At 41.4% G+C, this 13,103-nt stretch overlaps 1 protein-coding gene across 1 annotated transcript in view; it reads right to left on the reverse strand.

Annotated features, from left to right (window-relative positions):
- znf423 (zinc finger protein 423) overlaps nucleotides 1-13,103 on the reverse strand; it is a 149,281-nt gene that overhangs the window by 86,751 nt on the left and 49,427 nt on the right. The window contains 1 exon segment of the mRNA XM_028809262.2: nucleotides 4,436-4,624. Within this exon segment, the coding sequence (XP_028665095.2) occupies nucleotides 4,436-4,624 (189 nt within the window).

Raw genomic sequence — 13,103 nt, forward strand, 5'->3', positions numbered from 1 at the left:
CTCATGCAGACACCAATCACACACACACACAGACCGACCAGAAGAGTAGCTAAGAGGGACACTGCAGACACAGGTCAAGGAAGTTATCAGCCTGATGGCTAATCTGCCCGTCTATGGAAACAAAGTCTTCTGACAAGCATGGCAGGTAGGCAAGCCCTGCTGATCACAGCTTACCAGTGCAGGAAACGACAGCCGTTCCTGCAGTTCCCTCTGTTGAAATGATTTGGTCATCGACACTCTCAGCCCCTCCACACCACACCACACCAACATCTTTCGACTGCATTCCCTTTCCACATTTGTACATCACCACCCACACTCTCAACACACTGTTAAATCACTCAGAAACACTTCCTGCACCACTAGAGGGCAAAGCACATATGATATTAATGACCTTTACCTACTCAAAGTCCCAGTACTCTCTTGATAACAGCTCTCACTCACATAAGACAACCCCCCCCCCCCCCCAACTTCCATTCCCTTCCCCCGTTGGCCTTTGCAAGAAAAAACTCATCTGGCATTTTGTTTTCCGAAGTGTCATCAGCTGTTTGGCAGTAACGGACAGTCGCTTCTGGAGTCCACATGTCCACTGCAGGTCCCATGAGTTTGAGGAGACAGACCCCAAGTGCTTGCCTATAGCCAATCTGTCCTGTGTAGCTCACTCTTTTCATCTTTGCCATGAAGATTGTATAGTAAGTGGACTACTGGCCTATTAAATGTACCTCCAACACAGTAGGCACAAGGGCACAATGGAAAACTAAAGCTGCCTGACCTCCCATAGATTAGTGAAAATTTCAGTAGATATGAACAGATCTGCACAAAGCCTGGAAAAAGTCCAACTCCAACATGAAGGTTTATGACCCTATGACAAAATAGCTCTAGATTAGACATGGTTCATAATACAGTGAGACGATTCATAGAAGATGAGCATCACAGATTGTGGACATAACAGATGAGATATGGTTTAAGAACAGAAAGCCAATTTGTGGTAGATGAACATTTCACAATGTGGCCTTAACAGAACGAAAACAAGGATATGCAGGGGAGCTTGATCATGGGGGTGAAGTACCCAGAGTGCAGCCATTACAGAAAGAACATAGCTCATCATACAGAGAACCTGTTGGAGATGGGTAATCATCCCAATCTATGGCCATAACAGACAGAACATAAGTTAACATAGAGTCTACTCTCCGCAAGTGAGAACCCCAGGCTGTGGTTATGGAACAAAGCACATGGCCAAGCATACAAAGCTCCTAAATTTGGTAGATGAATATGGCGGACAGGACATGGTTTAGCATACAGAGAGTTTATTTGTGTTTTGTGTGAATTTTACATTGCTAGTTCCCCACACCTCTCCATGGGGTAAATATACAAAACTAAAATAACTAAAATAATACTGAAATGTTCTGCCAAATGATCAAACGAAAGGAGTAAGCGAATCCTGTAAAAGACTAAAAGTACTCTGCTATAGAGCCAGAAGTGCCACCCCACTGGTGCGATGAATGTGTTGGAGCTAAGAGCTGGCCAATGAAATGTTCTACAGATTTGGGTCACTATATTCATTCTTTCAAACTTATTTATTCCAACACAAGATTGAGAAGAAAAACACAGCCTATCCAGGCTGCAGTGTTAGGCACAAGAGCTGGCATCAGCCACAGATGGAAGATGAAATTCCATTCAAAAGTGAACAGGAGCGAGAAAGAAAACTGGAGTAATACACCAATCATCAGGATATAAGGTCTAGCCAAGGCTCTTCAGGCAACTATCAAGATGCTGAGATGCTGAGGAGAGACAGTTTTCAATGAGTTTTCCAATGTGCGAAGATGGTTCCCCCTTGTGGCTTCCTCACTCTCCCACTGAGATATCAAGCGGGCAGAAAATTCTCTCAAATGTCTCGCAGTCTACCTTCCACTTAAACCATCCCTGCATTAGCGTAAAGGCAGCATGGCGAAGTCTTTCAGTTTCTCCTTTGGTATGCAAGCAACTGAGCACCTTCAGGGCATGGCCTCAATGCCTTCATTAATATGTAAAAAACAGGGCCTAGAATGGTGGTTAAGGGGAGCATGTCAGGCTGAGCTTCTTGACCTAATTTCATGTTGTCAAAGATTGAGCTTCTTAAACATTTTTTCAGTTTGTAGAGCGCCAAACTCCAGTCTGCCTTTAAGGTGTCAATGAGCACCTATTGAAGGTTCCTGTCCGCTCCTTTAGAATGGCTGAAACCTACCTAGGCCCTCCATTCCCCAAGATCTAAGTTCATCTCCAACAGTGTGCATTAGTATTATGGGCACTTAGTTGCAACTCTAATAGGCCGTCTTACTTAAAGCCAGCTCCTCCAGATGGCCAGCCATGTGCCTGTAACTTAACATATGTAGCATGCAGACATGATGAAGAGGTTTATCTGTCATTTGACCAAACAATAGAACAGACATGATGTGTAAACTAATCAGCTCTGACCATGGTATCATTGTAACATCAGTGTGTTTCTAGCATCTCAGAAAAAGCTGCCAACAAGAATTTGACACACTAATGTCTCTGGACCATACAGAGAATTGTGCAATAAAAAACATAATCAATGAGTGGCATTTCTGTGGGGAAAACATCTTAATGACTTAAGGAATAACCATATTACTTAACATTATTTATTTATTATTAATTAGTAAGCCAAATATACTCAAATAATAAGCCCTTTACAACAGGGGTGTGTTGAAGGGCATCTCTGAGTGCACAATGCAGCCAACCTTGCAGCGGAAAATCACATCAGGTTCCACTCCTGTCAGCTAAGGTCACAAAGGACTCGTGATCACAAAAACCGGGTGACTAAATATCAAAAAAATGTTTCAGAATCTAACAAATCTCATTTCTGATGTGATTTGCATTTGGCAATGTCATAATTTCATAGATCATCCTCTATTATGTCATCAGTAGAGGGTGATGATGGTAATGATGTGGAGAATGGTTTCTTGACACACATTAGACTTCCTAATACCAGTTGAGCATTGTGCCACAACATAGCTTAAGCATTACCACTGACCACGTGCATCTGTTTATAACCACAGTCTACCATTTTTCAGATGGACAGAATAATGCAGTATGTCTCAAAGCATGCATCATCTCAAGCTGCTTCCATGAACATGAAAGTTACTGCAATTTACTCCAAGAATTGCGCACATCCCCATATCTCAATCACCATTATGATAAGAGTGAATGGGAGGTTTAAAGCGTGAATGTGCAGCTGAAAAAAATTCTATCAATGCTATTGAGAAAGCATGGACCAGAATCCCTAAGGAATGTTTCCAGCACCTTGCTGAATCCATGCCTCAAAATTCAAGCGGTTCTGGAGGTAAAATGGGTTCTTACACCTTAGTACAAAGGTGTCCTTAATAAAATGGACAATCAGTATACATTGCATTCTATATCTTTTTGGAAACAGAGGGGATATTTTCTATTGAAGGTTGATGGACTGAACAGAAAACATGTAAGCTTGCAAGCTCCAGACTGGTAATCTCACAAAAGCCAGTATAAGGCTACAGTGCTTCGGTGGGTTAAAAGAATGTGGTCTTTGTTTGTACATCTTTGTTGATGAACAGATAAATGCAAGAAATAGGGAACAATAATGTGGTCAGAGAGGCAGAAAGCACTGTTTGCCCTTCATCCCCGAATCAGAGTAATGCCAAGAAAAGGATGAAATCGAAAAAGAACAGGAAGTGCATAATCCCATTTATGAGCAATGCCACCTGGACCACCACCCTGCGAAACACCTTTCTTTTTTAGTATACCAATTCATTAATTAAGCAAAGCTTTCCACAGGTTTACATGCAGTTTTCTGATATTTATTCATGCATTTTAAATACAAACAGAGCCCAGGAGCTGGAAATGTCCCTGAAGAATAGCAGATTATTCTGCAATCTCCGGCACACAACTGACAACAGGGTCCCCTGGGGCCTGGCATTCCTGCTGTCCTCCACAGCAACATGTTTGCTGCTGCCAACTGTGGAGCACACATTGTGCTTCGCATCAGAAAATCCAGACACAGGCCATACAGTAAAGCCATCCCGACCCTTAGTCTGATGTAACGTCACCTTTCCTGCATTCCTATAGATGTGAACTCCAGGCAAAACCGACCGAAAGAAAGAAATACAAAAGCTTGTTGGGAGGTGGCCTCTCCAAATGCATCACTTGGAATTGCTTAGTGCATCAAGTAGGAGGATTATTTTCACCTGACCACCCATGCAGAGTCATGTCACCTGTACAAACCATTGTAAAGTACTAAATTTTGCACTCCTTTGAACCGTAGAGGGCCTCTACATTGGGCAGTCACTTAACACTGCAACCCAGGGAAGTCATGCTCTGTTGGTTCGCAAGCAGCTACATGCTAATAAGTTTATCTCTACGCTAGCAGTAGATGACATCCAGGACAGTGGTTTCAGGTCCTGCTTACCTCCAGGACAACAGTGTGTTCGGTGCTCGGTCAGGTCACTCAGGGTGTCGAAGTCTTGCTGACAACTGTCACAGGTATAAATGGGCTCCTCCTCTGGGTCTTCCTCACCATCTTGGTTTTGCTCATCCTGACTTGTGATGCTGAGCCCATCGTGAGCATCAAACTCTGTGGGCACTTCCAGACCATTTCCTGCACAAAAAGAGACATAACATTAAGAGTGCTGTATATTCTGCAATGCAACCCAAACTGATGAGTTAAGTTAAGTGATAAGCAACCCTTATTGGAACAGATTTAGTGAAAACAAACACTTCTTAACACACCATGAGTGATGAGATGGACTGGATTAGGAACACACAAAGGTGAGCATGACTTCCTGGCTTCAGACTCTTTACTCACTCTAACATGGGAATGAAAACTGCCAGAATGTCTAATTATTACATTTAACAGAGACAAATGGACCATGATTGACAACACAACCAAAATGGATCCCCTTTGCTTAAAGCCACTAGCTATTGTCCTTGAATGTGCGACTCAAGGAGAAGGATGGATAGCCACTTGGGATACTGTGACATGTAAATGATTACCACCACTAAACATGACTCCTCCCCGTGATTTTAAACATCGATTGAAAGCAAATAGGCACAGAGTAATGCTTTACGACTTTCCAAATAATCCAGAAACAAAAAGCATGTCGACCCCAGACCTTGGAGAGGAGGGCCTCTAGAGAACAGACACAAACCTGCTGGGGGCTCATTGCTCTCTGCTGTCTCAACTCGTTATCATAAAAGCACAGACGGACGGGGTATTTGCCTTTAATTTCACCTGCGTCCCTGCTGCCACTGAGCTGGGACATGCTGCTGCCTCCCCACATGGCACCTGATCAGACCCCAGTCTGGGGAGATGGAGGGAGCCCATGTGGGATGTGTCAGGTGGTTCACAGCAAACTCATTCTGATGGTCTCAACGGCACCAACAATAATAGCAAAGCAACGACAAATGAGTGCAGGAAACAGAAGGACAGCAGGCGCTCTTCCCATTCAAACATTTGGACATGGAAGACACTTCATTGTCCAGCAGGTGTGTGTCAAATGTAAATAGGGTGCCAGAAATCTACTGCATTAACCCAAACAAAATGTTTCTCCCAATCGTTACTGAGTGCACCTTACAAATCAGTAACTCACAACATTGAAAACCCACTGAAAAGTGGCTTTAGAAAAGACAGTTACAATTGGGACGTGTTCCTATTATTGGTAACAGCCATAAAAAATGCAGGAACTTAGGTTGCCTTGAAGGAATTCCCCGAATCAAATTCTTTATTTTGTCCCCGGCACACTCCAAATCGCCTTGAGCCAAACCATCAAAGGAAGGTAACGAGACAGAAGGAACAAAATGATGAAGATGCCTTCCTTCTGTTGTTGCAGTTTGGGATTTTCTCTGGCTAACGTGGTTTCCTCTCACACCATAAAGATATGCAGATTGTTAGGACTGGCAGCTGTCTGTATGAGAAAGTGGGAATTGTATACCCAAGTATGCTTAGTGATGGACCAGCTCCCTGTCCAGAGTGGGCATAAGACTGGCAATAGTTTATAATTATCTCTTCAGTGTCATTGTGTACAGGCAGAAAATCAATACATTGAACTATCTGACTTAACTGAAAAGCCTTGTCCACACTTTATAATTGTAGGGTAAAGGCCTGAGCGCCTTTCAAAACACACTAGGTGCCCTGTAGCAATCAGAAAGGCAGTAGTTACAGACAGCGATGGACGAGACGAATCAGGACGAGGGAGTGGGGCCCTTCAGTGGGCTTTGGGGTAAAAACAGCATTACTGGTAGGTTATGTTTCCCAACATACTAACAACCTACTGGAAAGTACAAAGGCAACTTATGTCCAAAAGACAAAATTACAGAGCCAATACTTTGTGGACGTTTTGACATTTTATTATTATACAGCATTGCATCTCAGTGGATCTAACTTGGCTTTTTTGACACTGATAAAACAGAAAAAGACTCTTTAATGTCAAAGTGAAAACAGATCTCTACAAACTAATCTAAATGAATTACCAATATCAAACACAAAACAACTGATGGCATAAGTATTCCTCCACTTCAGGTCATCGGGTAGAAGGGTCCTTTCATCTGATTGGTTGGCCCCACACTGACTCATTTGTGGAATGGCCAATGGGGGGGGTAGCTTGTGGCCACGGTTTCCAGGACTCTGAACAAATCTGAATCTTTATATGTGACAGTTCTGTATTTAGTGAGTGTTATGATCTACGCTTGCGTTTTGCTCTGTATTTGTACCATTACTTACTGTTTTACTGTATCATGTTCCTGAGGTGGCAGTGATAGATTACCAATCTAGATCTGTGAAGAGAATTACTTGTGTTCTGTTTTGTGTGTTGTGCTTACCCCATTGTTTGACATCCTTTGCACACCCAACCTACGTGGAATGGGGTCTCTCTCTGAATTGCCTTTTCCAAGATTTCGTCCATTTTTTCCCTACAAAGGGTTTCTGAGAAAATTTTCTTCTCTTTGTAGGGAGTCAAAGCTGGGTGGGGGAGGTTGTCAAAAAACAGGCTATGTTAAAGCCCATTGTGGCACTCCTCATGTGATTTTGGGCTATGCAAAAAAAAAAAAAATTGTTATTTAGATAAATTAATCTTTGGTGGCCACAACAGGCTTGAGTCTGTGTGCACAGGTCTCTATTAGCTTTGGACCCTGTAATTTTTCTCGATTACTTTTTGTAAAATAGCTAGAGTTCTATCATGTGTCATGGTGATCGTGAGAGAACAGCCTTTTTCCAAGTCCAACCACAAATTCTCACTTGAACTGAGATTTGGACTCAGAGTCAGCCACTCAAGAAAATGAACGTTGTTGTTTTTAAGCCATTCCTGTGTAGCTTTAGCTTTATGCTTGGGGTTGTTATCTTTCTGGAAAATACATTTTCACCCAAAATGCAGACAGCATCAGGTTCTCCTCCCAAGATTTTCCAGGTGTTTTGCTGCATTCATTTTACACCTCTACCCTCATAAGCCTTCCAGGGCCTACTTCAGAAAAGCACCCCACAGCAGGGATTTGCCACCACTGTGTTTTTTGATAGTGGGCAGGGTTTCACTTACACCAAATGTGAGATTTAGTCTAATGGCCAACAAGCTCAATTCTGATCTCATCAGACTGCAGAACCTTCTTCCAGCTGACTTCAGAGTCTCCCATGTGCTTTCTCCCAACATGTCACGTGTCTTTCTCTTTGTCACCATTAAGCTGTGACTGGTGAAACACCCAGGCAACATTTATTTTCTCCCTCAGAGTTCTCCTTGGTTTCCTAGTGGCTGCCCTCATAGTTCCATCACTTAGATTTTGTGAACAGCCTGCTCTAGGCAGATTTAAAGCCATGCCATACTCTTTCCAATTCTTCATCCATCCATCATCCAACCCGCTATATCCTAACACAGGGTCACGGGGTTCCATTTCTTCATGATTAATTTAAATTGACTCCAAGGGATATTCAATGACTTTGACATTCTCTTGTCCCTGTCCTAACTTGTGCTTCTGATTCCCCTTTTCACAGACTTGCTTGGAGTGTTCTTTTGTCTTCATTGTGTAGATTAGGCCACCATACTGACTTGACACAAGTTGGCCCTTGTTGATACAATGCGATTTATGCTGTAGTCATTTGAAAACCCAGACAGGTGAACTCCACTGAACTAATTCCAGGACTGTTAAAACCAACCATCTGCATCAAGTGTGTCATATTAAAGGAGGTGAACACTTAAGTGATCAATCATGTTGTGCTTTATATTTGTAATCAATTTAGAACACCCAACAGAGATCTGTTTTCACTTTGTTATTGAAAAGTCTTATTCTGCTAAACAGTGAAAAAAGACCAAACTAAACCCAACATGACTCCATGTTGTATAACAATAAAATGTGAAAACTGCCAAGGGGCGGATGCTTTTCGTAGACACTGTCTATAATGTTGTAATTACAACCTGAAATGAGCAGCATGGTTTGATTTCTCTGATAATGTAACATTCTCAAACCCGCTCTGTCAACTTCAGGGCCTATTTGGGAGCATCTGGCTCCAGTCTATCGCAGGGCTGATTGACTGTTGATTTACCAATAATTCTAATTCACCCCTTTGTCATGAGCAAGAAATACCTCAGGGTCTCATCCCTCTCTGTTTCACACCCTCATGTGGAGAGACTTGCTACAAACTCAGGTCCTCCCAGTCAGAAGCGGCAGCTCATACAGTTAAGATAATGGGAATTTGCCCTATTCAGCTAAGCATTTGCATTTGCTTATTTGGCTGACACCTTTATCCAAGGCAACTTACAACATTTATGAAACCATTGATTTCATTTATTTTTGTTTTCCAATTGGAGCCTAGCCAGGTCAAGTGACTGGGTCATGGTCACATAGTGTTGGAAGTGGAATTTGAATCCACAAGCTCAGGTTAAAGGTCCAAAGCCTTAACCACTGCACCACACTGCCTGCCTAAGCAAGAAGGCTTCTTGACTTCTACTGCAATGGGGACACGACCATATTACAATCTCTTTCTCTCTCGCTCAGTCCTGCTGAAATCTAGGTTCAGCTATGTTACTGCCATGACAGGCTTTTGCTTCTTTTGACCCTCATCCGAAATAAATGGGTTGTGAAAGTTTGTTGGCAACATAGAATAAAAGTGTAAAAAAAAAAAAAAATTTTTTTCATCACAATTTCACCCGTATCAGGGCATGATAGTAGGATGCAGGTTGGTGTCAATGCCTCCTTTGGCGGTGGTTTTCCTCCCACTGTTCAACAATGCACATGTTAGGTTAACAGATTAATCTAAACCTGTCCTGTGTGAGTGTGTCCTAAGGGTTGATTTCTGCTTTGTACCCTAGTGCTGCCAGGATAGGCTCATGCCCCCAGCCTAAAATGGATTAAGCAGGTGTGAGAAAGCTATGTTATTTTTAAACATGTGTAATACATGAACACCACAATCTGGGGATGAAGGTTCAAATTTTTTTCAGGTATTCCAACAGGTTACCTTTATGGGGCAACACTGAAATTCCACATCTGGTATTTTCTACAACTCTTAAAATGCTGCTTTCTTGCTGCCGTTAAAGAGTAGCTTTGGTTGTTGGCTCTCCTCTCTTTCTCTTGGGTAAAGGTTGAATTTTGCTTTGTAAAGTTTGACATGATTGTATGGAATGTTATCTGCTTCTAATTAAAATCAATAAAAAAAATAATGATAACAATGGTCAGTTTTTATTGGTGTTGCTTAACGTTAAGGATGCAATGGTGCTACCTGCCTCATAATTCCCTTTCGCTCACGTTTACTGCTTTGTTTTATTTGCCATAAGTATGCAAAACATCTTTATTCATACAATATGCTACATGCCAAATAAAACCAAGCTTAAACTGGGATTGGCAACGTCCTAGCCTTCACTCCACTAGACTGGTCTGCACCATTTTCTTTGCATAACTTACCATTAATTTAAGCATGTGGAATCATATTTAGGTGAACATCTCCATTTTAATTCAGTTGTCTTTTAAAGTTTTCCATTGAACTCTACTTTAGCTTGCTTTATAAAGCACCCTGTGAAGATATTTTCTGTGAAAAGCACTCTATAAAATTTTATGACTGATGGCTCTAAAGATGGTCCTGTAAACATAGGCGTGTGTGTGAGTGCGCCCTGCACTGGACTAGAGGCCTGGTCACGGTCAGTTGCTGCTTAATGTTTCCAGGAGGGATTGGGGTATACAATTGGTTTTGAGCATTAAAAGGCATTTTTATTAAGCAGATTATGATGGTCTCACTAGCTAGCATACCAGATGTGGTATATACAGAACCCAGCAACACCATATTTTAAGACTAAATGGATGGTATGCTATATACACCCAAGAAGCAAACAGCCAAATAACATCCTCTATCAAGTTTAATTTTCTGCATATCTGACCCAAGACCCATCGCTTCATATTTATATTTCAATCTGTCCAAAGGGGTTACATTTTCGTAAGTGTGAAATCTCCCCTGGGCCAAACTAAATTTAGTTTTCTATTTTTAATGCAGCTGATTATCAGCAATTGCATGGAGGAACACACAAAATACTCTTTGCCACCTTTTCATGTAGCACTCGGATTTGCTGAAAGCATAACATACACTCTTGGAAGAAAGAGTGTGCAGCAGATACCAGAAGCAGCTGAATAAAGTGCTTTGTTTAAATATAAAAAAAAAAAAGTTAGAATAGTTCTCAACCTGGAGAGGACCTCTTTTACCTTTGACTATTGTACCTTTGTGGAAATCCATCGCCTCGTAGGACAGCACAGAACCAAAATAGGCACCAGTACACATGTCAGCTGTCTTCACTCACAATTTCACTATTAAACTCTTTACTGTTTCTTTTTGTATAAAGTCATATTTAAGAAAATGCAGTATATTGTAGAATGGGTTATATCACCATGGCCTAGTCATTCTGGCCACCTAATCATCCCCTGTCTCAAACTGGCACCACTTCACCACCTAACAGCTAATGTGTGGTGAGCTTACTGGCACAAAAATGGCTACCATCATATCATCCAGGTGGCGGTTGTGGTTGAAGTGGTTCCCCATTCACTGAAGCGCTTTGAGTAGTGAGAAAAGCGCTATATAAATGTAAAGAATTATAACTATAATGTGAGTACATTACTGTGCTTTGTAACATGTGAATGGTTGCATTCACATTGCCACAAAATAACACACCTGAAGGATTTAATTACATTACCAATCATGTAAAAAGCAAAGCTGAAATGCTAAAGGCAAAGTTTAAAAAGACATCAACCACAAGAGGAGAATATGTAGATGTCATGTCTCCAGAGTTGAAGTCACCATGTTTTTCAAACATTTTTTTTTATATTTTTCACCCTGGATGTGAAAGTGACAATGGTGATGCCATTTTCCGTTACAATAACAGTTCACTGTAGGGACTGAAGGAATGTCTCATTCACTTATCCTTTTTTCTGAACTCATTCATTTAGGGTCATGGGGAGCTGAGCCTACTCCATTACCATTGAACACACAGGCTGGGAAAATAATAAAAGATTTCTCAAATCTGCTTAATCCAATTCAAGGTTGTAGGGGGCTTAAGCCTATCCTGGCAGCATATAGGCAGAAACCCACCCTGGATGAGGAGGTCACCCATTGCAGGGTTCGCCCATTCGTGCACACACAGAATTTACAATTAGTGTATAATGAACACTTATAATGGACCGATCTGAAATTACAAATGAAAATAAAATCAATGTCTTTGTCAATGCATGATAATTTTGAGAACATGGAGGAAAATCCATACCAACACAGGGATGATGGGCAGTCTCCACACCAATAATGACCATGAGTGAGATTCAAACCCAGGATGCTGAACCTGTCTGACACCAGCAAATAACCAGTTGCACAACCAAGCTGGCCTGAATTTAAGACAATGGAAGATTGGATTACAAGACATTAATGTAGAGCAATAATAAATGAACAGGGAGGATTTTATAAAAAATTCTATGCAAGAAAGACTGAGGAATCATAGTGGGTTTGTGACTGTCTATTTCAGCAAGAAAGGCCACTTAAAAATTTGATAATAATGCTTGAGGTGGCGCGTTAATGCGGTAGTGTGTACTGTGGCTTCATTAATCCAGCATCGCAGGTCATGGTTTGAGTGGATGCGTCTGTGTGGGTTTTCATTTCACATCCCTGGACATGTGCAGGTTGGGTTAAGCTGTGAGTGTTGGTTTGTTATTAAGTGAGCCCCATGATGGACTAGGGATATGCTGCAGCCAAACCCAACTCTGAACTACATGGACTGGGCTTAAGAACGTATGTATGAAAATACTGGGCTATGTGTGTAAATTAGAGTTGCATAAACCTGAGGAGAACATGCTGACCTTTTATCAGCAATAAACATATTCTGTTCCACACAATTCAGGAAAAATGGCATTCAAAAAATTCAAACACTAGAAAGGCACTGGATGCCACAGCTTAAAGAGAAAGACATACCAAAGAGCCTGAAAGTCTGTTGCCTACAAAGGAGAAGGAAAAGGAGAGAACTTCTAAAACTTCTAAAGTATTAATAAAGGAGATGACCAACTTGTCTTTTCAGAATACTAGGATCACCACATGGGACAATAAAGCACAAATTATGGGATCAAGAAACAGTAGGAACTTTGCTCTCTGAAAGATGCTGCCAGGTCCCATTATAGAAATGTAAATTTGGGACACCTCGATGAAGAACAGAATTCTGGATTTATAATTAGTGTCCAATCAGTTTCATAATCACAAACTCCACAAGGTGTCATCCATAGTTAGGGTTTATTATTCACACTTTTGGGAGCTCTCCCTCCTAATTCAAATATGCAGCATAATATGAAGACAAGTAACTTCTCCTAACTAAAACTTTCAATTTCAATGGATGCCAAGTGCAGACCCACAATTAGGCTGGGCACTGCAACTTGTCATGCCACAATAACAATGTTTTGTGAGGGAACAAAGGAAAAAGAACTTAATCCACTTTCCCTACCTAGGTTTCTGCAAAGTCTACATGATGTAGTTACCCTCTACAGAATGAATTCCCTCATTTTGTCCTAGTGACACCAAGTGTGGTTAGTTAATGATTGAAATCATAAGATGAGAAAAAAGCTGATGATCTGATTGCACTCTT

This window comes from Erpetoichthys calabaricus, chromosome 9, assembly GCF_900747795.2.
Source record: "Erpetoichthys calabaricus chromosome 9, fErpCal1.3, whole genome shotgun sequence".
In the NCBI taxonomy this organism is placed as follows: Eukaryota; Metazoa; Chordata; class Cladistia; order Polypteriformes; family Polypteridae; genus Erpetoichthys; species Erpetoichthys calabaricus.